This window comes from Dendrobium catenatum, unplaced genomic scaffold, assembly GCF_001605985.2.
Source record: "Dendrobium catenatum unplaced genomic scaffold, ASM160598v2 fragScaff_scaffold_462, whole genome shotgun sequence".
Classification (NCBI taxonomy): domain Eukaryota; kingdom Viridiplantae; phylum Streptophyta; class Magnoliopsida; order Asparagales; family Orchidaceae; genus Dendrobium; species Dendrobium catenatum.
The window spans coordinates 50,938-78,670 of NW_021318924.1; the positions used below are offsets into that span (position 1 = coordinate 50,938).

Here is a 27,733-nt window from a genome sequence, read left to right on the forward strand (position 1 = left end):
CACAAATTTAGAATGCTTTATCAGTTAATATCGAAGACCAAAACAATCTCACTCAAAACATGTGTCCCAAAAAATGTGAGACCAAAAAAAAGGTAACCCAATATATTCTTGAACATTAAATTACTTATAAACCTTCAAGATATGAATACTCATATTCATCTCCCAACTCCTCAACAGCCCGTCTACTTTGCAACTTTGGACTCTTTGGTTACCTTACTTGTGTTATTACTGTGTCATCAATATTCTTTTAATGGGTTCTTACATGTTCTTCGATGATGACTCCAAAGATTACACCTGCTGCATTTATGTACTTTCTTATTTTTTTTCAGAAAAAAACTTGGCAATCTTCTTCTTCTTCTTCTTTTGGGTCTTCGTCTAGGTCTTGATGTATTTGTCACTCTAATCTCAACCATATCGTGACCACTTGACATTGATCCTTCCAAGGTAACATGCTAATTGTTCCATCGTATGCCATCTTATACCTAAAGAACTTGAAATTAGTGTAGCAATTGTGATGTGGAAATGGAAACCAAATAGTACAAATGTTAGAGTTACCTATAAACATAGTAATAATCATGAACGTAAGTATGCCAATGTAGATGCTCCTTCATCCCAACGAAAGCAATGGCATAAATGCATGGAAGTCCTGTTAATTGTCATATCTTACATGTGCAGTCTCTGCTCTCAACATCAACTATATGTCTTGAATGGAGGGATTCCACCTCAGCCTTGGAAATACTAGATTGGAGAACCATCAAGTCTCCTAACTTCAAAAGTTTGAGCATCTTCACATAGGGAAGTTCAAATTCTTTATTGACAACTTTGATAAGAACCTATAGTAATAACACATTTATTATCACTAGCCTTAATCCTGACCCCAAAATTCTCCTTGATGGAAACTGTTCGCAAAACATGTTTGAAACTTATTGCATAAGAAAAATAGGTGCCAACAACTTCAAGGAAATGCACGATTTTCTTTAAATATCTATTTCAAATAATCTCCTTCATTATTGATAAACAACATACAATTGCTTATTAAAGGCATGAAAGTAAAGAAAGAAGGGCCATGCATGATCTCTTTTATATGCTATAATCAACTTCAATTGCTCACTCTACTTTCTATTGTTCCTAAAGTGAAAAACGAGAGCATGGCTTGCCAAAAAAAAAAATCTTTGACTGCTAAACTAAAACAAAAATTTTTAGGATGATAACAAGCAGAACTCATTACAAACGAGTATGACTAACCAACAAGCACATTCTCATTAACTTACAAACGAGTATGACTTACTAAAATCTTGTTTTCAACAGAAATAATCTTGTTTTCATACTCTGTAAAAACGAACTTGGGAAGCATAATGCGGGGAAGGTCGGAGGGAAGCAGTTCGCCTGGCGATAAGCTAGTTTTCCAAACATCGTGAGAAGTGGAAGGCGGGAACGTAGGAGGGAAGCAAGTTCACGAGACATTTAGTGCGAAGAGGGGATTTTAGCGGGAAGAAGACGTCATGATGTATGCGGTAGACGAAGTGGTAGAAATGAGGTAAATTAGGGATTTGAGTGGTATAAGTGTAATATTAATAAATGAGGTGTTAGATATGTAAAATGATAGATATATAGTGGTATGTATGTAAATTCTATCTACACCGGCCCTAAAAAATATTTTTCTTACTATTTCAATGACAGAATTCAATAAAATTAATTATTCTCAAAATTTTTTTATCCTGCCATGCACGGCCGGGCAGGATCGGGCAGGATCGTCTGAACGAGTCCTAATCCAACCCGATCAATCAGCACCATCCAGTCCCTCGGAACCTCCGCCACCGCGCCACGTTACCCTCTCACAACACCGCCAACGCACACCTGCTCGTCTCCTTCCTATATAATAAGCCCGAATAAGCCCTTCCAAAAAAACAACTTTTAGAGCTAAAAATCCTCCATTTTGCCATTTCCCAATGCTTCGCGGGGTCTCCAGTTTCAACCATGTTGACGACGATCTTCCCAATTCCACGCCGTCAACACCGAAGAGCTCTAAGAAGAAGCAACAGAGTAGCAATAGCAAGAACCCCTACTCATCGAGAGGACTTGAAAAGTTCACTTCAGTCCTCTCTGATCTCGAAGCCAGGAAAGAGAAGATCATGGCGAAGAAAGGATTAAACGGTAACAGCGGCACCATGGTTCGCTTCATGTATTCCAATTCACAAGACTGGATCCCAATTGTAGTTCGGGTGCGCGAGGAGAACACCACCAATAACAGCAAAAGCAACCCAGCCAGCCCGAAGAAGACCGCGCCGAAGCTCAAGGAGCTGTCGTCGGCTCCATCGTCGCCGAAGGCTCAGCCAAAGCTCAAAGAGCTGTCGTCGCCGACGCTGCTGTCGCCGAAGCCGAAGGAGGAGGCGCAGCAGGAGAAGAAGGTTAAGAAGCGGGTGTCATGGATTGAGGGTGAGGGGGGGAAGAGGAGGGGGGAGTGGTGGAAGTTGAGGCCTTCGTACTTCATGTTGGTGGTGGTGTTATTGATATTGGTGTGTTTGGTGGTGTTTGGAAAGGTGTTTGCTATTTGCTGTACAGCCGTTTGGTGGTATTTGGTGCCTAATTTTAGTGGCGCTGATGAGAGTGGGAACGCAAGGAGAAGAAGTTTGAGTAAGGATTATGTGAGGAAGCTGAGCGATAAGAGGCTCTCTGCTGCTGCCGGAGGTGGGGGAGCGCAAGAATTGGCATCTCCCAGAGCAAATGGAAGTCTTGGAAAGAGAGGATGAAGATGATGAAGGCCTCTCTTTGGTGTTCTGCATGTTTTTCTTTTATTTTTGGACATATCGTTTTGTGTTTTTGTATGATTGATTGTTCCTCTTCAGTTTTCATGTGGCTTTGATCTCCCAATCCTTTATGTTGCCTCTGTTTTGTGTTTTTTGCATGAGATGTTCTCAGGCAAGGATCGATGTAAGCAAGTGTTCAAAGAAAGAGCAATTTTCCTACCAACTCATTAGTTTTTTACTTAAGTCTTAAATGGCAAATAATTAATAAATAATTGGGGTTTGATATGAATATTGGGCTGAATATGTCCCCTTATTTTATTTTTAAATAGTGAATGATAATTCATAAAATATTTGATTTATATATAATCTTAAAAAGTTCTTTCATAAATCTTCCATTTTTTTGCATATTATGAAATTTATTTTACATATTATACTGATTTAAAGTCAAACTCAATGCAGGCCAAACGAAATTGATAATTTCAGCATTAATTATAATTCATCAATCATGATTGGAGGAAAATCTGTACACTTAATACCTGATAGGCCCACACATGTGAGCTCACTAAATCAAAAATATTAAGAAAAATTGTTACGTGTGGTGTTCGAATGCGTCACTTGTTCCAATACATAGTATATTGGCTGATGCGACGCATCCGAATGAACCTCTGGATGCGTCCGGACACCGCACAAAATAATCTCTCAAATATTTGAGATCATTTCAAAGAAAATAAATTTCGAGATCGGGCCTGTGCCCTTATAGATGGAAGAACTTCCTCCCGCTCTCACCCGGGCTCAAATCTATCCCCTAATCTACCCCCCAGTTCAGGAGCCTAACTTTTTTTATGCTGTGCTGATCACAGTGTCTTGTAGAATACTGGCTACCGTGTCAGCACCAGAAACGCGATGCCAAACAGTGAGAGGAACATAGAAAGAGAGATGGCCCAACTTAAATTGGGGGTTAGGATATCAATCAAATAATAAATGAGCTAGGTCGTCCCACCAAACTTGAACCTAACGCTGTTGTGCAGTCTTCTAAGTTATGCTATTAAGTAGATTTGATTTTATTTCTCACTTCTCAGTCTGTATTTGCATGAAGAAAGTTGTCCAAAATAATGTTCTTGAATCTTGACTGTGCGACCAAGTCGTTAAGAGTAAATAATAATGAGTATATTTAAGAAGCGTAAAAAGACTGGTTCAATCAGGTACGTTAATAAACAAATTAATATGGTACGTTTATTGAATTCTTCACACATGCTTTGCTCAATAATAGAAGTGTTTATCAATCAAAGTCTTCCACTATTTGAATGTTTTGAAGACATCTGATTTCTCCTTGAAAAGGAAAGGTCAAACTAATAAATCATTATCTGCAAAACACAAATGAACACAAGAGATTTACGTGGAAAAACTAAATCTGAGAAAAACCACAATCGGAGTGTGTTACTATTAAGAAGAGGCAGAGTACAAAAAATGTCTGCCAAACTCTAAGCCTTTTGTTTATTTATTTTAATTTTTGATAAAACCTACAGAAGGGGCCTACACATTAATGTAAAGCAAAGTTACATTTCCTTAATAAAATCCAAAGCTCTCTAAAATACAACAGTTAAAAAATAAAAACATACGAGCTTTAGATTCAATCTAAATACAAGATCAAGTAAAAGAAAAGATAACAAACCAAAAACAAGATCACACGGGGAGCCAACAATCCACCTAAGAGAGGCCAAATGGAAGCAACTAGTGCCAACACCAGTAGTGATCCAACAAAACAGCACATTGCAAGCAAGAAACAACAAAGAAAAGAAAAATAAGAGCCACAACCTTCCCAACACAAATAGCTAAGCCGAGAAAAACCACAACTCACGGCCCAACCATCAAACCAAAACAACCAAACCAAACCAACAAAACCCAAAAAGAATTATTTCTTCTTAGATTTCTGCTTACGACTTTTACCACTCCCAAGAGAAGAGACATTTTCAACTATGCGATCCACATTCAAATTATACCTTGCCTGAAACTCATCTTCAGACCCAACAAAATTCTCACCATCACCTTCACAAGGGGAAGAAACAAACTCATCAAGCCAATCACATTTTTAACGCTAGTTGAGCTTTCAAAACATCATTAGATATAAGTGAAACCAGAATATCAATCAAAGGAAAGACTTCATTCGCAACCAAAATAGTAGGGGACACAACCAATACCGAAAAAGCCACTCAACTAGAGATAACAACCACTCCACAAGAGGAGTCATTCAAGCTATTATGAGAAAAACCGATATCAAAATCCAATGGAACATTCTCTACAACGACATGATAAGCAACACGTGCGAGATAGATCTAAATCGACATCAACCACCTGTTAACATCACACAAACCCAAATTCACCAGATGCATATTCTCATGGCACGTTTCAAGATCAATACCTTTATGACCCAACTCCACAACAATAGAAGAAACAACATATTTAACACCACCAACAACCATTAAATGAACATTATTATTAGCCTCCATAATTATATCATCACCAATTTTAAGCATTAATAACATTAGGAGCCGGAGATCGAAGAAATTCCAACCAAATTAGAAGAAATAATGTCAATATTATCAACAATCAGAACAACCACAGGAGGAACCACATGGATTAGTTCAACTGAAAACCTAGCATCATTAGATATGAGAACCGCATTTTCCTCATGGTTCTCACCAACAACATCAACATCGTTGTGCAAAGCCAAATCCAAACAACCATTAACATGTCTAGTAGTAGACTCATCAATAGAAGGCAAAACACCCACATTACTCAAGAGAGGATTAGTAGAGTGAAGATTAGAAAGATGGGGGTTTAAGATGCAACAATCCATTTTCGAGTGACCAAGTGATTTGCAGTGAGAACAATATGAGGGGAATTCTTCCATAACAATGCACTGTCTGAACATAACCCAGATTTTCGGGGCCAACCCACACCCTCTCAAGGAAGTTTTTGGCCGGTGACATCTAACTCAACCATAACATGAGTTATCGAAGCCCGAGAGCCAAACGAAGTGGCATTATCAATTTTAAGAGGTCGACGTACCAAAAAGGGAACTGAGACCAAAAAGGGAACCGAGACCATGAATGATATGGGGGGAGAAGAGATGGGGTCTAAGGTTGGGAAATGAAATCCAAATTAGAATGATTGGAGATTCCACTTCAATATCAAATGTAGAAGACCATTTGAACACTTTCATAAAATAATTGTTCACAAAATAAGAATAGTGAGAAAACACTCTATAATAGTCCAAATCATTAACTAACTTAACCAACACATGCTTCAGATTGAGGATGGTAATGAAAACTTCATCATTAAACTTTAAATTAAAGAAGAATTTCTGAATAGCTTTGAGAGAAGGATGCCGAGCTGAAAATTTTCCCACCGAGGGAAGCTTGAAAGGGGCAACAAGAGCTAAAATTTCATCTTTCAAAATCCATAATGATGAAATCCACTATGAGAAGTGATTTTGAGGCCAGAAAAAATAGAAGAAGACGAATCACCAGCTAAAGTATCATGGAAGGAATAAGAAGAGCCATTGTAATTAAAAAAATCAAGATTCTCAAGGCGAATAACCACCATCAACAAAACCAACGATCGGCAGGGCGAAAGATGGAAAGCAGGACGACATGTAATCATTAAAAAATTCGAAAAAACAGAGAGCCAGAGCAAAATGATAAAAGCACTTCCCTAAGGCACATGCACCAAAGAGAACGCTGACGATCGGCTAGGGTGAAAGACGAAAAGCAAGAAGAAACTGCGACTGGCGATCAGCTAGGGTGGAAACCCTAGTTGAGCCATAGTGGGAGCTACTGTAGCTAGTTAGTTAATGACCCTAAGCATTTTATTTCTTTTCCTTTTATAATGTATTTATAGGGAAAAATTAGGGTACCACAAAAAAAAAAAAGTGGAATTCCAAAACCGTTTTCCCTGCTCCACCGCTGTTTTTTCCATATTCATGTTTTCCACGTAAATCCCTTATGTTTGTTTCTATTTTGCATATAGTGATTTATTATTTATCTTTGTGTTTAATTTATTGTACCCTAGCAAGAAGTACTTGTTATAAAAGAGATGAATTTATTTCATAACAATACGATTGTAAAAATCTATAAATAACATAGATTATCATCACATGATTTTGAATTTAATTTCAAATGTTTTGATTCGTTTAAAATCGTGTAAATTTTTTGTATATATATGAATAAGGATATAAAGGTACTTTAAAAACATATATATATTTTTCCTCTTAAGATATCAGTTAAGTACATATGCCATGTTGACTTGGTTTGCAAAATTAGTCCAGTCAAGTATGATTTTTTTTATATATTGTATTTGAAATATTTAAAATTATTTGGACAATTATCAAAAGAATGTAGGCGATTATTATTATTTGTTTGATTTGAATTAAATGTTAAGTCCAATAGTGGTTGGGGCAGCTGACGTCAAGTTGACGATCAATATACCTAATATTTTTTAATATTTGTGATACTTTCATATAATTTAATGATTTAGATTATATATATATCAAATTTTAAATATTAGATATTTCTATGACATTTCTTGTTATGCGCTACAAAATTTTGCTGATAGTGTTGATGTTTTAGATTTTAACTTTGGACAAAATTTGGCATGCACATAAAAAATTATAAGAGAAGAATTTTTTTTTATGTAGAAAATCTATAATTAGAAAAATCACAGGACTTATCATAGCTGAATAATCTAGTACTATAGATTAAGAAGTACATGCATCCATCCTTCTTTCCTCATAATTAAAGAAGATAATATTATCTAAGAACTCATATTTAAGATTATAGAATCGGGTGTCCATAATTTTTTTTTTGTTGGATAAAACCCTCAATGGGGCATGCATGTTAATTAAAAGGGAGGTTACAAGTCTTTAAAAGATCCAGATGCTCACTAAAAATACAATCTTTGAAGTAAAACCCAAGAGCCAACAGATCTTAACTATTACAATCAAAACCAGAAGAAGAAAAAGAAAAACCAATAGAAAAACAAATGAGAGGCAGAATTAGGCGACAACAACAACTCACAGTTAGGAGGAAGGATGAACAAACCAGCCCACCAGTAGGGAGAGGAGCCACCAAGGAACATGCAAGAAAACCTGCAAGAGGAGAAAAGAAACAAAACCATCTGGCATCCAACCAAGCCAACAACGAGCAACCAGAAAGCAACCCACAAAACAAAAATGAAAGCCTAAACACCTCCGAAAAAAAAAAGACAAACAATAACCCCCAATCTCACCAACAAACCTAGCAATATCGCAAAAACAACACAATGACATCAACCAACAAAGGCCCAATGAACCCTGAGCAGCACAAGACAGCTGGAATAAGACCCATCATCCCCTTGGCAAGAAAAGCCCAAGCAAAGGAGAAAAGAAAATCCAAAAAACAAATCATTTCTTTTTGAATTTCCTCCATTTAGATTTATCAATTTTTTTAAAGTAACTATCGTTAGTTTTTTGAATCACATTAAGATCATATATTTCCTTGGAGTGCATCCCATACACATCACTCACTTCCCTAGCATCCCAATTAGATGCATAATCACAATCTTCAAGCCAGTCACCTTGAACTACCTCATGTTCCTTCGAATTAGCAGCTAATTGAGCTATCAAAGCATCGCTAGCAATAAGGGAAATATGAACATCAATGAGAGGAACAGTGATTTCAACATTCAAAACAACACGCTTAGCATCAATTGAAGCAACAACACCATTAAGAGCAAAAGCATCGACTCCAACCCGACATTAATAGGTAAGTTCGAATCCAAAGCAATAGAATGAGTAACAACATCCCCGACCATAGGCCCCAAAGAAACATAAATAAAATCCACAACAACTTCATCATTATCCTCATTAACCACCACAACATGAATTGGCGAAGCAGACTTCCCAGAAGCTACATTATCCAAAGTATCCACATCACCGGTAGCTCCACCACCCTCAACAACCAAAGAAACATAAATACCACCCGAATCCGTCACAACATCAACATAAATTGGACTAGCTATAAGGTTAATGCAACAATTATTACCATTCATGTTTCCATAATCACTTTCTTTGTTAGCAAAATTTATATTCACACGTAGAACAATAGCTAAAGGTGTAGCTTCCTTCTCAACATAAACAAAATCACCCATAGATAAAACAGAAGTCAATTGAACATCAACTTCCACCGAAATACCAACAACATTCCCCACTACAGCATCACTAGGACCCAATTTCAGAACCATATCATATGCATCACAAGAATCAGCATTAACTACCCCATTGTTAATAGGCAAAGAAGGAAGCAAGAAAGGGTCCAAGGCTCAATTTGACTATAGACATGTTATAATTGGAGGTCATTTGGTTCATCAATTTATGTTTAGAAAATTTTAAATATAACTTATGTACTTAAGTTAATTTGAACCCGGATTGAATCATTTTAACTATAAATTTACTGAAATCAGATTGGGTGATTTTGAATTTAATTTAAATTTTTTAATTCAAATATTAATTTGAAAAATTTTCTGAGTTCTCTGTAAATCCTTAGGACTCGAACTGCTGAAGGACTGAAGGAGCTCGGTCAAGGCGTAGTCCAAGGCTCGTGTTACTCCAAAACCTTAACCCATTTTGGGGAGCAATTATTAGGTACGGAGTGCGGACGGGTGAACCTTCTGCACACTAGTATAAAATAGTGTTCGGTACCGTTCGGTACCATTCGGTACCGTTGGGTACCGCTCGGTACTCTGTATCTGCGCAGACGGTTCTCACCTCGTCTGCACTCCGCACCTAATAATTTTTCCATTTTTTGGGCCTGGAAACCTGTTGCCTGTCTAAATCGAGACAATGGTGATGCCCTCCGACACTTCAACGTCAAGCCGACGATCGACGTAAGCGTACCCCACAATCCGTGACGGAGAAAGCGAACTTGCGGAGAGCCCTGGAGGGAACAATCCCCCGGAAACTTTGTTCGACGGTAGAAATCGATGGCGCTGTGTTCCTGCTTCGGCTCATCCAAGGCGCAGAGGGAGGCCGATCGCCTTGAGTCAGAAGATGCCCGCGCCAAGGCCGCTGAGGCTGCACGAATTAGGTGATTTCCTTCTCTCCAACTATCTCCCTCTGAAAGGATTCATCGTCCTTCAGCTTCTCTTTTTTAGCTAACCCTGGAATTTTGGAATATCCTTACCTGATTCCGGATTTTTCCATTGATGGGACTTTAGGATTCTATATTGGGATGCCATATGCGATTATTTATTCGTTTTTTGGGAGATTTTGATGTTCAGCTGATGGGTGCTCTTGCGAATTGTAGGCAGGAGAAATTTGAAAAGTCTGCGGCGGGGAGAGCAGTCCGGGCGCAGATTGCGGCGGCCAAGCAATCAAATTCCCCCTCCAAAGGGGAGCCGGTCCTCAAGGTGATAGTTTGCTTATGGGTGACTTGGGTTTAATTTGAAACTTTGATGTGATGAGAAAGATTGATTTCTTTTTTGCTGAATGGGAAAAATGTTTTTGTTTTGGTGATATGAGTGCAGTGGCAGATGGGTTGATGCGTGACTTATATTGGCCGATGGATGAACTTTCTTCTGTAAGTTCTTGTAGTCTTTTTCTTTAACGGCGCTCGGAGCAGCTGTGCTTGCCGTTTCAAAGTTATAGTTAATCTGGTTTTCTGGGATTACTGTTCTATTTCATGCAGCTTAGGTTAACTGCTACAGCCGTTTTATCTTCTCTGTTTGAAACATGGCAGCATGTTCTCTAGTACATTATATACTTCTATATTTGACATACTTCACAATAAAGACTTTTGCAATTTAGGTGCTGGATCTATCAACTTGTCATTGATCTTTCATGGTTCGAGCTGATGTGGTCTTGCAAGAATTTAGTTTATCCAAAACTTAAATAATCATTTTCTCCATTTCACATGATATGTTTTTTTTTGGGAACATTTAGGCCAATTAAGACAGACTCACACACATCACATACACAAGACTCGAATATAAAACCTCTTAGTTGGTAGCCTAAGCTCCCAACCAACAGACCAACATGAGCTGTGTTACACATGATATGTTGTGAGAACTTATAGTTTTGGATTGTCATCACCTGTTTCTATTTTAGAGCTAAGGAAATAGATTTAGTTGAATGAGGCATGCTTAGAGGATTTCCTACCAGTAGCTGCTTTTCAAGTTCAAATTTCTTTTATCATCACTATGGTCAACCGTATTCCAACTATTTGGCTGGCTTTTTTAATACTCCTTTATTCAATTTTCCGAGTGTTGCATATGGTAGAAATTTGTGTGGCTATTCTTGTTGAAAGCATGTCATAAAATATTGACCTGAGCATAGCTTATTAATTTACATTAGGTAATTTATTTTATTTTAGGTTTCCAATTCTATATTTAAGCACTTGCATATAATGATGGCGATTTATGAGAATGAGAAATTCTCTTTAGTGATGATCAATTTTAATTTGGGTGGCTTCTCAATTAGTGTGGTATAAATGGATGTGCTAAGTATTTTTGGTGGTTTTTATCCGACTGGATGGGTGGCCTTTTTCTTCCATTGAAGGCATGCCTTCTTGCATATTTTATTCAGCATTCTTTCCCTTCCTCTTCAACTGCAGTTTAATCATTGGAGCGTGTTTTTAAAATATAGTGGATTTCTTATGGGTTCTAATGCTATTTGTGGTATTTTCAAGTGAGTGCATATTCTGTGGAAGTTTGTTGATGGGTTCTTACTGGATTTAAGGTGATCGGTATAGAGGTTTGATGTTGATATATATATATATATATATATATTGGTTTATCTAAAGTTTTAAATTTAAATTAAACTTGTGAGGAGTAGTCGACTAGAGAAAAAGTGTCTATAATTAGGAAACTCTGTGGCTTGTAAAAAGGCCTTTGGTTGAAATATCTCTTTTCAATGTTCAGTTGGGTGTGTGATTTCTTTAAGTGCGGCGCTAGTGTGTCTGTCGAATTCTAAAAGAGATTATCTACTTATAATGGCATGATGCTAGGCTATTCTTTTTTTTTTTTAATCTCATTTCTTATTCTTATTTCACCTACATAATTTGTGATGTAATATCGGTTAGGGCTGCAAGCGAACCAAACGTTTGACGAGCTACTCGTTGTTCGGTTTGATTAAAGCTCGTTTGTGATCGTTTAATTAGCTAAACAAACAAACTTGAACAATATTTACAAACATGAACCAAACTTGAACAAGCTGATATTAAATGAACACTAACATGAACACTCACATACTCGGCTCGGCTCGGTTCGTTTGCAGCCCTAATACCGGTTAACTTAGGGAGCTGGTGGGACACCTTACCATTTCTAACAAACTTTATGCTTTCCACTACTTTAGTTGCTATTTTCTGCTTATAGTATGATACAAACTTTTTAGAGATTTTCCACAAAGATAGTAATATTGGGTGAAGAAAATACATATAGAAGAATAGGAGAAAGGTCACAGTAGTTGTCTTCTTTTAACAAAAAAAAAGTATTATACACAGAATACCTTAGTTTTCTTCTTGCCCTGTTCTCTGTTTCTGCTTTCTTGCATTATTCTTCCAGGTACCGGCGATCCTGCATAAGGACAATAGTTGGTATCAGAGCCTTCGCCTGGAGGAAGACGACGGACCGAGGAAAAGAATCAGTGACAGAGGGAGTTCGGACCCTTGATATGCTCTCGGCAAACCAGAAAAATGTCAATCGTAGGCTTGACAAATTGACGGCTGATGTTCAGCTGCTGATAGTGGAGATTCGCCATGAGTTCAATCTCAACAGGGAGAGACAACCTTACCAGCCATTTCATTGGGAGGAGACACATGCAAATAGGCCGATTCCTAGGAGGAGAGCCATGGTCGGCCGCAATGAGCAACACCTCCAGGCGAACCTCCAAGAACCATCCGATTCAGAAGATGAACCGCCTCCAGTGCAAGGCTATGATCCGAGGGAGTCCAGTGAAGAGGAGATAGCTAATCGATATGTTGCAGATTATCCCCGAAATCGATGACGAGCAAATTACCAACATTATCCTGACGAATTCAAGGCGAAGCTGGATATTCCGTTCTTTGACATACATCTGCACATTGAAGACTTCCTTGATTGGGAGAAGGCGGTTGAGAATGTTTTTGATTATATGAAAATTGAGCCGAATAAGCAAGTTAAATATGTGGCGTGCAGGTTGAAGGGCGGTGCTAGTGGTGGGAGTAAACCTTGCAAATGAGGCGAAGAGAAGGCCGAGGAGCAAACCTTGTATTAGTTGCATTAAAAAATACCACCCTTGAGTTGTCTTGTGTCAAATTGCTATAAGAGTTTTAAGTTGTCAATGTGTCACTTTAAAGTGTGATCAATTATCAGGATAACTTAACAAATCATTAAAGTGATGAAATTTTAACAACAATGTAGAATCAATTGGTTGATTTGTTAAAATCAATTGTGTTGTGATATTGGAATAGTTGAAGCATGAATTGATACATTTAGAAACTGATACATTTAGAAACTAATTAAGTTCTTGGATGTGAACCCGAAGTAATCTAATAACCGTAATAAATTAATTCATTTGAATGTTAGTTTTAGTATGAGACAAGGAAATCACTTCGATATACAATTCAAGGATAAAAAATGTTGTTTATGGAAATTATAAAATTTTAAATTATAATGTAGACGATGGCATCACAAAAAAATAAAAAAATAATGTGCCTATTTATGATGGTAAAATTGATCTTTAAGCTGCTAGTTACTAGATTTGATGAATTTTTTGAATAATAAATCATGCTTGCTTAATGATATGGAAGATTTGTAAAAATGAAATTGTTTGAACCATCTAAAATTTATTGGCTGAGCATGAAGAGACAAAGGGAAATATTTGGATTGGAACTAACTGGTGAATGGGTTGAAATAGAAAAACATATAAAAGTTAAACATTTATCTTTCTCTTATAGTAATTATTTGCTTGATGAATTTAATTCACTAAAGTAAGAAACTAAAATTGCTATTAAATTCATGGATATATTTGAAGAATTATTGTTGTGGTATGAGATCATTGAAGATCCTAAAATCACATTTTGTAGGTTTGGATCTAGTTTGATGCCTGATATTAAGAGAGAAATGATACCTCACCACATTCCATCATTTGAGATTGTTTTTAACTTGCATTTGATTTTGAATAAATGATACAATTTCTTTGTCTAAGAAGGTTGCTATTTGTTTTGGTAGTTAATCATTCTGTTAAAACAATTGGGTTCAACCCTTTGCATCTACTTACATTTAAGTGCATTAATACTATGTTTAATGAGGGTATGGGAAAAATAATTGCATTTGGGTTCAAAATTTTCCCAAAATAATGTTTTAAATATCATCAATATTGTCCTTATGCTAATTGGTATCCTAGTAGAAACTTGTATTTTCATCAAGGCAATAAAGAAATTGAAATTAATAATCCTGATGATGGTCATAAGTTTGATGAAGAGATTAGTGATTATGAGGATTCTTTAGTTAATAAATTTTTGCATGTCATACGTTGCGTTATAGCCACTTTAAAGTTTAAATTTGATTGGATTTTTTTCAAACTTACTTTAAATATGAGGAGAAATTGTTTAAACACATAAAAATAGTGTTAGATACATGAATGTTGTTTAAGTATGCTTTAGATCATATGAATTTAAAACTTGAATCACATCCACAATTTGAAGTACTGTGCATACATTAGGTAAATAATATTGTTATTTGTGTGTCTTGTAAATGTCTAATTCCAATTGAATTGGCTACCTATACTTTCAGATTTTTGTTTGATGTGATGCCACAGGGGAAGCTCATTATTTTGGGTAAAACTTGTTTTGTATGATTCAGATTTTATTCATTTTGGAAGGTCTAATATATATTCTTTTAAGATTGATTGGAGAAGGGTAGTTCTGAAATATAGAAGCCAATGGGTAAATCTGAATTTGAACATTAATCTAGTGTGTTCATTGGAGTACATTTTTTTTTGCATATTCTGAGTAAACATGCATTTAAGAAAGAGAGTAGGTAGGAGGGAGTAATTTGTATCTTAGTAACTTTGAGTTCAATAATATAGTCTGATGTTTTGAATTTTCCTTATGTTATGAATTTGTCAAACAAACTTTATAAAGATATTTATCTTGACTAGCTTCCTAATGAATTATTGCCAATGAGTGATATATAATATATATTGATTTAGTTCTTCGATCATCATTACCTAGCTGTCTCATTATAGGAAAAATCTAATAGAATACGTTGAACTTAAGAGCTAACTTGATGAATTACTTTGACAAAATTATAATACTGATCCTCCTCTAAGGAGATATTACAGTCTCAGAAGATATTTGAGTGGACCCTAACATGGTGGGCCTGGTTAAGCAATCAGTCGAGATGATTCAATTAGAGAGTAACTATAAGCAAGCAAACATTTCACCAAATTGAGTGATACTGGTTGGGTCGAGTCATTGAAATATGCTTCTTTATTTTTGATTGTTTGAATTTTTGAATGAGGTACATTTCTCTTGTGTATCATCTCAATTCTCTTGTTATTATTGTTACATTGATAAGATTTGTTTGTCATTTATAACTAGTCATTAGGCAAATCCTATGTTGCACCGATACAGATACGGCGACACAGATACGACCCGATACGGATACGAGATACATCAATTCTTAACAATATAGGATACGGGTACGGCGCGGATACGGCAACATAATTTATAAATAATACATAAAAATTAAGAGAGCAATCAAAGTATAATATTCGAAATTACAAAAAAAAATGGCAACAACATCATTTGTAGCCTTGTAGCTTATAATATCAAAATATAAGTATTAAATGTCTAGTACAACAACAAAAGCATAAACATGAATTGTCTAGCACATTAAGTTTCAACTATTTAATAGAAGGAATGATATGATTAGCTTTTTTAGTGGTTTGTCTTTGAACTTCTATATCATCTTCAATAAATATCATAGCTTCTAATTTAGGCTCATCAAGTGAAAGATTAGTAATTTCTAATATTTCCATATCATCAAGAGACTCAAATCCATCTAAAAAATGAGAGAACCTTGCTCCCAGCCGCAGGAGTAAATACGACATGTTTTTTTTTTCCGGATTTTTTTTTGTTTTTCAACGGGCGTGTCCTTTTGAAATTAAATAGTATTTTAATTGGATACGGCTTTGGCGTATCCGACACGTATCGGTGGCGTATCGGAGGCGTATCGGAGGCGTATCCGTGTATCGGTGTATCGGATACAGCAGACCTTCATAAATAGGTGTATCAGTGCAACATAGGGCAAATCATACTAAAAAGGATTGATCCATGCTAGTATGATTGCAACCATCATTTGCTTACAAAGTTTAAATGCTTCAATGATATGAAAATTTTTATTAAACTTAAGAAAATTTAGATTATTTTAAAATTAGTAGAATAATTTTTTGCTTTTGAATGAAGCGTTGATACTTGCTGAATGGAAAATCCAATGATTAGAGATAACTAAATGGATTTTAAGGATGTTCAAATGGATTGATTAATCAGATGAATGATGAGTCCTTGAGAAATTTTGCTTGGTCATATTTGAATTATATAAGCATCAAAATGGATGGTAGTTAAGAGGCCTTATAAATATTTGAGTGTTGATTTTTTCTAGCTCATTGTCTCTTGAAACTCCTATTTTGCTTAGGGTTTTGCGGTGGAAGGTAAATCCCAGATTTTCAACTTTTAGCAGGTCTTTCACCTTCGTTTCAATTGTCTTATGGTTGCTTGTGCTTTTTTACTCCTTTGATTCTTTTTATGGCAAAAGCATCTTCTTCTATTGTGCTGGTGGATTCGAAATTTCATGGCATGCAAACTTTCAAAGAGTATTCTAAGAAAAGAAAATCTTGTATAGCTTTGAAATCAGTATAAGAACGTTTATTCGAAGGCTGCTGAGAGAAAATGGAACACCGAGCAGTTTTCAAGAGAGAGAATTGTGGTTTGACTTTTCTTCCATTCGATGAGCTTGTGAATCTTTTTAGATGATCCTTGGCTAGTTCACTACTAACACAACATTAACTGCACTCAATCAATATTAATAACTTCTGAAGATTGTTAAGAATAATTGCAGATCTTCTGAATAAAGAGAGATTAACAAGGAAGAGTGTCGAGGATCACATAAAACTTACTTAGAAGAGATTTGCTAAACTTATGTGAATTCACAACTGATGATCAAGAATGAGTTGAAATACCTTAGAAACAAATTATTTGAGAAATTAGAGCTGGATCATGAAGAAATCATTGAAAAGTAACCAGAGAATGATAAACTTGAATTCGTTAGGAAAGGATTACAAGCTTTACATAATGTCATCAATAGAAGAAATTTAATCCACATATCGAGATATTAGATTTTGAGCCTTGTATGAGAAAAGAGAGTGAGGTTCATAAAGAAGATGAATGATGCAATCCTGTGATGAATGTTAAATAAAATACTATTAACTTTGAATAAATTATCGTGTTCTCAAAAATTTCTCCTAGTTATACTTTTAATCAATTTGAATCCAAAGCTAGGCTAATTGATTTGAAGTTGGACATTAAAAAATTTCAGATAATTTGAACTCCATATCCTTGGAAATTGTATATTTCTTCACTTGAATTAAGTTCGTAGGTGTTGAGATATATGACTACTTTGATAGTATATGAACCTTCCAATTTTGAGCAAATTTCATTTGTCTTCCTTTTTCAATTCATTTGGCAGTGCCATCTTTTCTGAGGATTTTAATCACCTTATTGAAACTATCTTAATTTGCACTTCTATCTAATTGCTCAAGCTTTCTATTGACTGATGTTCCAAGAGGTTTGTAGTTGTAGCTACTTGAGAAGATAAAGTTCCTCAGCCATGTTCGGTGAATGCTTTGTAATGTAGTCACCTGCTTAGCTTGTTAGAATTGACAAGATATCCTTCTTTGATTTAGAGTTTCACTCAAGCTTTCACTAGTAATGATTGACACTTTCACTAGTAATGATTGACAGTGTGGTTCGATATATATATAGTAGCTTTGAGAGAGAGATTTTGATGATAACTTTGTTAGTAGCTTTGGCCTTTCAATTCATTCCTCATACGAAATTTTGTGAATTTTTTGCTTGAGAACTGAGAATCATTATCTGTGATAATGGTTAGAGAAAATTCTTATCGTGTGAGATTGTTCTGCGTAGAAATCTTTTTACAGCATTACACTAGCATTTTCCAACAATCAAGGTTTAAAATTGCGTATTCGGGTATTGAGGCGTTTTTCGTTCGTGAGGCGCCTCAAAATCAAAAAATTGCGTAAACATAAAATAATAAATTTTGTATATACTAATGAGTAAATAATATATAAAACATAAAAATGCACAAGATAAATAGCAATGACATTAACATATCACATAAGAAGTTAGGAACTCACTAGTCATTAGCATTATTATCACTCATCAGTCATCACTAAGGGGGTCTTCATTTGAATCATCATTATGATGAGCTGCTCTCTCCTCTTCCCCCTCTCCTATAGAGTCCAATATCTCCCAATCAGCTTCTTCTTCCTCATTATTAGTTATCTTCCTCTTCCCTAAATAGTAGAAATTTTTGAACAATATCATAATGAATAATAGTGTAATACATTAATAAAAGTTTAAGAAAAGAAAACTATATTATTTATATACCTTTTTTGATTTGTTCTTGAGTTGTGGTGGATGTGAATGCTTTAAGACTATCAAAGAAATCAACATTTAAATCTTCATCTTGTAATTCAGACGGCATCACTTCAACTTCATCATCTACAAACCACTCATCATCAGATGCCACATCACCACAAAGCAAAGGATCTTCATCACTTATTATTCCTTTCTTCTTCAAATTTCTATCTGAGTCTCTTATTATACATAATATACACCAGTGAGTTCATCCTCAATGTCGACAAGCGATTTCTCCTCTTTGTATGCACTTGGTTGTAGGTACTCCAATTCCTTTCACAGCCAGATGAAGAGCATGCCAAGCCCAAAACTTTCACAGCAAAACGTTGTAATTCTGGAGTCCCATCACCAAATTGAATCCACCACTCAACTGGAGATCGTTTGGCAATTGTATCTTTTGCTTGTTGTAATCCAAAAAAACCTTCTTTGTTCCTAAAAGGTACCAATTGCAAGTCAGCATTTGATCTTTCAGTTGCATCACTTATTAGACGATCCATGCAATGATATAATCCCAACTTTATTTCAGGGTTTGTAGACTTGTTCTCTGCATATTGATACTGAGGGTTTAGGTAGTAGCCAGCGGCAGGCAAGTGTCGGTGAAGCTGTAGTTCCCACCTATCATCAATAATATTCCAAATTTCCCTAAAGCTTCCCTCACTGCCTCCTAAGTTGGAGGCAATCATCTCTTTGGCTTCATCCATAGCATTGTAGATGAAACCCATTGCAGGCTTCTTCTCAGCATCCACCATCCTTAAAACATGAACCAAAGGTCTAGTGGTTGTAATGGCATATAAGACACTTTGCCAAAATCTGTCATTTAAAACAATCTTTCTAATCTCTTTTCCCTCAGCCTTCTTCGCCCAAGCACAACTCAACCACTGTGTAGATGTGAACATAGCCTCTAAAGGTTGTCTGGCATCCAGCATGCTCTCTAAGGTCAAGTATGCGGTGGCAAATCTTGTTGCGGCTGGCCTTAGAATTTCTTTCTTCGAAAACTTTCTCATAAGAGCTAGAATCCAAGAGTGGTTGTAAATAAACTTGGTTATTTTTTTGGCTTTAGTGAGTGCATTTTTATGTTGAGGTAGATCCCCAAGCTTCTCAAGAATCAGATCTATGCAATGTGCAGCACATGGAGTCCAATACAAATGTTTCCTCTTCTCCATAAGTTTATTACCTGCAGCCTTATAAGAACTTGCATTATCTGTCACAATTTGTACAACCAAATGTTCTCCAATCTCTTCAACAATGCTATCTAATAATCTAAATATGAACTCAGCATCTTTGACCTGGTCAGATGCTTCAATTGACCTGACCCGAACAGTGCCGGGTCAGTTCGGGTTCAACCCGAACCCGACCCGTTGACCCGAATTGACACCCTATTTGGTTGAGCTCTACTTAAAACTTGACTTAAGTAGAGAGAGGAGGAACCTTGAGACAAGGGGGCGAGTGAAACTGAAACAAGGGTGTTTAGGAAAGGAGGGTTGACCCGAACAGTGCCGGGTCAGTTCGGGTTCAACCCGAACCCGACCCGTTGACCCGAATTGACACCCTATTTGGTTGAGCTCTACTTAAAACTTGACTTAAGTAGAGAGAGGAGGAACCTTGAGACAAGGGGGCGAGTGAAACTGAAACAAGGGTGTTTAGGAAAGGAAAAGAAGTTTAGTTCTAGGCAACCACTAGGTCATTTCATTAATTTGGCATAAGATAACCTTTATAAGGTTCTTAAAATACTGACTAAAACATCAACATAAAGCTGAAGCAGGCAAGCGTGGCTGAGAAAAGGGAGTTTACTTAAGGGAGAGAAGCTAAGTTACTAGGCAACCATCGGTTCATTTCATTAATCAGGCATAAGATAACCTCTTACAAGCACTAGCTTCATGTAGATGCATAAGGTTCATAACATTGTGACTAAAACATCAACATAAAGCATACCAATAACCACCTCGTGCTAGCACTTGTTTCCTTTAGATTGATGAAGGTTCATTACATAATGATTGAAACTTAAAGATAGAACCGACTGATGACCATAATCTTCAAAATCATAAATAAAACATAATATATAAAAAACTAGGCACATCTTGCTCTCAAATGATGCAACAACAACAACAACAACATCAAGCCTTTATCCCACTACGTGGGGTCGGCTACATGAATCCTTTTTCTCCATTGTGTCCTATTAAAAGTCAAATTCTCAAATGATGCAGATCATTAAAATTTTTTTGCCATTCTCCTCCATCAGGGAGGCTTGACCAAAAGCTTGGTGGAATAGAATATCTTCTCACGTTGTGACCATAAAGCCTTTTGTTTCTATTTCTTAGAAGCAATAAGGTTGATAACTAGTTTATCGTGAGAGCAAATATAATCCATCGAGTGAATGAATCTCATATTGCACAAAACCATGTAACCAAACGGAAACATCGTAGAATGTATTGCACTCCTCTTTCTAGTTAAAGGAATGCATGGAACCAAATAGACAGTTGCAGTGGCATCTAAAATGAGCTAGATTCTTAATATATTGTATTCTCATTTGTTCTTTATCTAGTCGATCCTTTTCTTGTTCTTGTTTATCAAGTCTACTTTTGTTTAACTGACCACAGCAAATCGGTTATCTATCTTTTTATTGTATTCTCAGTTGCTCTTTCTTTACTTGATCCTTTTTCTTGTATTTTTCTTGTGCTTGTTGTCCAAGCCTACCTACTTTTATTCTATAATTGATTCTGGCTGATCACAAACAATCAGCTGGCTATCTAGTTACGTTAGTGTAATGAAACTTTGTTCTCTCTTTTAGTGGGTTAATTACATAAAAGAAAATTTTGAGCAATAATTATCTATTTATAGAGCAATTATTGTAACTATTCTTAGCATTTCTGATTTCAGATTGGAGAATGGAGTGCAATTACTGGAACCTTATAATAAGCCGTGTATACAAGTTTGAAGAAATGTTAGAATGAATTCGATAAATAATATATTGCAAGATATCTGTATGCTTTTGACGTATACAAGTTCATGCATAGCCTCTTTTTTTTTTTGGTTTGGTGGGGCCATGAGGGACATACTTGTAATTATAAATTTTAAAATTTTGTTTTGGTGTCCTGTATATTTCTATTATTCGTTGCATGTGTAAACTCGTGATTATTAAATTTTTGTAAAATTGTGTTTGCTATTCTTTGCGTTTCAATAAGGTAAGATGGCAATGTTCTTTGTGCTTATCTTCCTGTAAAACAAGAACCTTAATTACATGACAAGTAAAGCTTAGGTTTTCTGTGTGGGGAGGTCTTAACCTTTATGCTCTTGCTTTTAGTGGGCATATATATTACAAGCTATTTGGACTTCCCATTTACAGTAAAAAAGGGCGACAAAATTTGCCACCTCTTCAGCTGTTTTGCTCATTTCTCGAGTGCTCCTAATAGGTGAGTTCCTTATAGCTTAGGTAGAGAATTTGACTATAAATTGGCGCCCTTGTAGATTATTCATAGATTTGAATACAAACTTTACTAACCTGCTCACTCACATATGAGAGATGATTGCTAATGTGAATTGTTTGTAAAACAACTCTTTCTATTTAACAGTAATTTAGATAAATATTTTTATCATATGGCAATTTTTTAAAATTTGAATAGCTTTTAATATTAAAATATATCCTTAATTCAAAATACTATGACAAATTTTATCATCTAAAACATTGTTACTTCATCAATTGTTTTAAAATAATACAAATGTCTTATAAGTTTATCAACAGGAAGAATGGACTTCCAAGAGAAATACAAGAAACTATGGAGCGATTGGGATATTCGTGTCCTTATTTTGCTTAGTTTCTCTGTCCAAATAGATCTCATCTTCCTCGGTCGCTTGAGAAAAACTTCAGCTTCAATGTGGATACGAATGTTAGTATGGAGTAGCTACTTACTCGCTGATTGGGTTGCCGACTTCGTGCTCGGCCAACTAAGCAATGCCATGGATGATTCTTCCTCCTCTAATGCTATCATTGCTTTTTGGGCTCCATTTCTCATCCTCCACCTCGGCGGCCCTGACACCATCCCTGCCTACTCCATAGAAGATAATGAGCTATGGGCTCGCCATCTTCTTAGCCTCGGCTATGAGCTTATCATTGCCTTCTATGTCTTATTGCGCTCTCTGCCCAACACTCGCTTACTAACACCAACCATCTTGATATTCTTCGTCGCTATCATCAAATACATAGAACGCTCTTCCTCGCTTTACAAAGCCAGCGCCGAAAGCTTCCGTAGGTCCATCGATTCCTCTGCTAGAAAACTACCATCAAATATTTCTTTAACCATTTCAAACATGGAGGATTTGAATGCCATGAATAGAGCTTTTGGGTTATACTCTACTTGCAAGCCTTTCTTCATTGATGCTACTCCACATGTTGAAGCATATAAGGAAACCATAGAGCTGTCTAAAGAGATTATAGCAAAGGAGGTTTTGATTGTGATGAGGTTAGAGCTTAGTTTTGCATATGATGAGCTTTATATCAAGGCCGCTATAAATCACTCTAGAGTTGGGTATGTTCTCTGAGCTCTTTGCTCAATTTTTATTTTGTTAGCTTTCTCGCTCTATGTCTTGGCACCAAAGGATGGTTTTGATAAACTTGATGTAGCTATTACTTATGTCCTACTTGTAGCTTCCATATTCCTCGACACCATGGCTACTATAATGCTCATGTTCTCAGATTGAAAGATAGTTACTCTTCTCAATGTTAAGAAGCTGGGTAATTGGAGCAAGTTGCTTGCTGAGCACATTGCTAAAATTAAAAGGTCGTTGCTGATGAGAAGGTATTGATCAGGAGAGCTGCCACAATTGAATCTTATTAGTAATTGTCTTAATAATTTTGCACCAAATAAAGCTCCTCGACGAAACATGATTGATTGGATTAAAGAGAAACTGGGCTTAGTGCAAGAGATAAAGTTATACATGAGTTGGATTGATGATAGGGAAACTTACACATTGCAAACACAACAACCAATACAAGCAACTAAAGAACTTATGAATATCATTGCTACATATGTACGCAGTCCCTTGCATGTATCATGGGAGAAATTTAATGAATCTGCAGGCCTGACTGTTCTCCAACAAGTAACAAACACTCCTGCTTGGGTTGTCCCATCATTTGTTAAGCTTATAGAGGGGTTATCATTTGATCAACAAGTTCTGGTATGGCACATCTGCACCGATCTTTGTTTCCATTGGAAGTCGGAGTCTCTACATCCATTGCATCCTCATCAAATAGAGATTACAACAGAGGAAAACATACCAAGAGGAGCAAAGAGGAAGAGCTTAGAGATAGAAGTTTGCAAGTACTTATCAAACTACATGATGTATATGGTGCTCATGCGACTAGATATGATGTCTACTAAGGGAGGAGCAAGCACGTTGGCGTTCTGGCTTGCATTTATGATATGGTTCAATTCATTCGTAGAAGAGGTGATGACCATCACTTGTTGATGCCAAATGCAAAAGTTGAGGAGGCATGCAAAAAGATGATGACTACTCCGATAGAGGGGCATGGATATTTATCTTTATTTGAGATAGCACGAGTGCTTGCTCATCTGATGCTTATTATTGAAGACGAAGAGAGATGGAAAGTTGTGACCATGGCATGGGTGGAGCTCTTATTGCAAGGGGCGAGAAATACCAAAGCAATTATGCATATAAAGCAACTGAGTAGAGGAGGTGACCTCTTATCTTTCATTTGGCTTTTTGCCAAACATGTTTTGTTGTCAGAACAATTAGACTTTCGAGATTATATGACAAGAAATGTGGTTGATATGGCCAATGAACTCTTGGCTATGATCAAAGTTCACTTGCAAAATCAATTTTGAGTTTTACGCGCTTTGTTTTTCATTGTATCATAAAAGGATCGTATGTCATATCAATGATGATGTCAATCAAAGTTAAGCTTATTAGAGTAATCAATTTTCTTTCCTAAATATTGATCAAATTTTTTTCTTATAATTAGATATATCTTATTATGTTCCATATATGTCATTGCGGCGGTCCTTTAACCGCCGGTCATGACCGCCGGTAAGCGGCGTTTTTCATGTAGTGTTTTGGCAATGACATATATGGAACTTTCTCATGCTTATGATGAGCATTATATCAAAGCCGCTGTAAATTACTCTAGAGTTTGGTATGTTCTCCGAGCTCTTTGCTCAATTTGTATTTTGTTGTCTTTCTCGCTCTATGTCTTGGTGTCAAAGGATGATTTTGATAAACTAGTTTTGTTCATCACTTATGTCATACACATAGCCTCTATATTCCTTGACTCCATGGATATTATTATGCTCTTATTCTCAGATTGATGATGGTTACTCTTCTCAATGTGAAGAAGCTATGTAATTAAGCAAGTTGCTCGCTGAGAGCATTTTTAGAATTAAAAGGGTGTGGCTAAAGAAAAAGTATTGGTTAGGAGAGATGCTATAATTGAATCTAATTAGTAATTGTCTTCATAATTTTGCACCAAATAAAGCTCCTGGACAAAGCATGTTGGATTGGATTAAAGAAAAGTTGAGCTTAGTGCATGAGACAAAGTTATACCTGAGTTGGAATGATGAATTTGAAACTTACTCCTTGCAAACACAGCAATTAATACACATAACCGAAGAGCTTCAAGATAACATTGCTACATATGCACAAAGACGCTTGCTCATATCAGGGAAGAAATTTAGTGAACCAGCAGGCCTGTATGCTCTTGGACAAGTAGCACCTGTGGTTGGGTTGCCTCATCAATTGTTAAGCTTATAGAGAGGTTTTCATTTGATCAACAAGTTTTGGTATGGCATGTCTCCACTGAGATTTGCTTCCACTGGGAGACAAAGTTTCTATATCCCTTTCATCCTCATCAAATAGAGATTGAAACAGAACACAATGATCTAAGAGAAGTAAAGAGGAAGAGCTCAGAGATGAAAGTTTGCCAGAAACTACACGATTTATATAGTGCTAGCTCATGTGACCATATATGATGTCTACTAAGGTAGGAGCAAGCCTGTTTTGGCATGTATGTTGTGATATGGTTCAATTCATTCTTAAAAGCGGCGATGACCCTCACTTGTTGATGCCAAATGCACAAGTTGAGGAGGCATGCAAGGAGAAGATGACTACTTTAGTAGAGGGGCTTAGATATTTATCTTTATTTGAGATAGCACAAATGCTTGCTCATTTGATGCTTGTTCTTGAGGAAGAAGAGAGAGAGCATGTTGTGACCATGGTGTCTTGGTGGAGCTCCTATTCCAAGTGGCGTAAAATAACAAAACAATCATGCATATGAAGCAACTAAGTATAGGAGGTGAGCTCTTAACTTTCATCTTGTTGTAAGCTATAAGTTGAATGCATAGCTGAAAGCAGATAAAAAAGGTAGCATTGAAAGATGATTGAGGCCACTAATAAAATCTCGTATATGCCTCTTGTGAAAGATAATGAAGATGCCATGATTTTAGGCGATGATGAGCCAACACATGAATGTTAAATATGCCATTGTAGATGGTTTGATTGACCATCTTCTTGAGGTGGAGACATAATGACCTCTCGATCAGAAGAATATTTAATGCATGTCATGTTTAAATGGCTGTGCGGGTATGCATTAAAGCATTGAGAATCAATTGAAGGAAGAAGTTTAACATAGATGATTAATCAGATGAAGCTTACACAAATGCATTTAATTTAGAACATTCATAAAGAATGATTCCCGACATTAGATCTTGTCTAATATTCAATGAATTTTCTTATCATTTGAGAACATGCACAATTACATAGGACATATATGTTTGAGAAAGGCGCAGGGCACAAGCAATGGAAGGCAATCTGGTACTACTTCTGCTTATTCTTACTCTATGGATAATAAGAATATGGTCGTGATCTGGGAGGAGTCAACTTTGTATGACTATTTGCTTAATCCCAAGAAGTACATACCTGGCACATCGTTTTTTCCTTTATTGATTTCCAAAGTTTTAGACAAATTTAAAGTTGCTTAGTTATCATGTATTTTCTATTATTTTTCTATTTTCTGATATTTTACTTATTTGATTTACAACATAATTGAATAAAGGAAAATGTGGTGTCAAAGCTTGATAGACCAAAAGATGATGTGCCATTTGAAGAGAAAACTAAAGTAGTTAGAGATAAATGTTTCATTTATTATATTTATTGCAATGGAGTGGAGTGAGAATTTTGAATTATTTGAGAAACATAGGATGAAAATACATCTTGATATGTCTGCAAAAAATTGCCTCGATCGAGCACGAATCTCAAGACATATCCACGCAAGAAACTTCCAAAATTAAAAGTGGAATCATCCACGCTCTAATTTCGACAAACTTATAGTCGAATTGAACATCTCAAAGAGACAAACTCAACGACATCAAAATCAGTTAAATTCGATCTCAAATGAGCTCAAATCAAAGGTCCAAAGCATATTTGGAGGGTTTTTCTTGCAATAATTTTCTTGTTGTTGACAAATCACATCAAATCGGCTGGCTATCTTTTTGTTGCATTCTCCGTTAAAACTCCCCCAAAAACAAAAAACAAGTGGCGGCGGGTAGGCTAGGGCATGAATTTTCAGAGCCCACATAAATCATACAGCGTGGCACACCAAATCTATTGACAATATTATTAGTAAAGAAATTGACCACATGTCGGATAGTAACTTCTTTGAAAGGAGCTACTTCAGCCTACTTCAAAAAGTAATTATTTGCAGCTAATATTAAGCAATGTCCAAATGATGATGGTGGCTCAATTGGGCCAATTATATCCGTACAAAAACATTCAAATGACCAAGAGGCAATTGTAGGGTGCAACGGGTTTGACGGTTGATGTATAATGTCACCATGAATTTGATATTCATGACACTTTTTTAGCATGTTCAATATAATCTCTTACCATCGAGGGCCAAGAATAACCCATTCTTTTAACTTTTACAGTCATTTTAAGGCTTGACTGATATGCTCCACAAAATCCTTCATAAATTTCGGTCACTACCATTTTAGCCTCTTCAGCTCCTAAGCATCATAACTACATTTGCTCAAAGGATCTACGATAAAGAGTGTCATTAACAAATGCATACCTCAAAACTCTTTTTCTAATCTGTGAAGCTAATGATCTATTTACTAGAAGCTTTCCCTCAATAAAACAATCGATGAAAGACTGTCTCCAATCACCATGTTCTTTAACCATAAAAGTAAAATTTTGAGTTCTTGAAACTTCTCCAGACATGTGCTCTTCTTGAGTAATTTGTAATTTATC

At 36.1% G+C, this 27,733-nt stretch overlaps 2 protein-coding genes across 6 annotated transcripts in view; both read left to right on the forward strand.

Moving 5' to 3' along the window:
* The first annotated feature begins 1,927 nt into the window (after nucleotides 1–1,927).
* Nucleotides 1,928–2,979, forward strand: LOC110106739. The gene has a single exon (XM_020836722.2). It carries the CDS (start codon nucleotides 1,950–1,952, stop codon nucleotides 2,748–2,750), a length of 801 nt encoding a protein of 266 aa, XP_020692381.1. The 5' UTR covers nucleotides 1,928–1,949; the 3' UTR covers nucleotides 2,751–2,979.
* A 6,611-nt stretch (nucleotides 2,980–9,590) lies between these two features.
* LOC110106733 overlaps nucleotides 9,591–27,733 on the forward strand; it is a 26,589-nt gene continuing 8,446 nt past the window's right edge. Inside the window, exons 1-4 of one of the 5 annotated variants that reach the window (XR_003700558.1) lie at nucleotides 9,591–9,868; nucleotides 10,088–10,190; nucleotides 10,308–10,360; nucleotides 23,169–24,408. Coding sequence is in view for 2 of the 5 variants with exons in the window: in XM_028694351.1 (XP_028550184.1) it covers nucleotides 22,223–23,014 (792 nt within the window). In the remaining 3 variants the exon portion in view is untranslated. The other 4 variants (XM_028694351.1, XM_028694352.1, XR_003700557.1 and 1 more) reach the window with 4 other exon arrangements.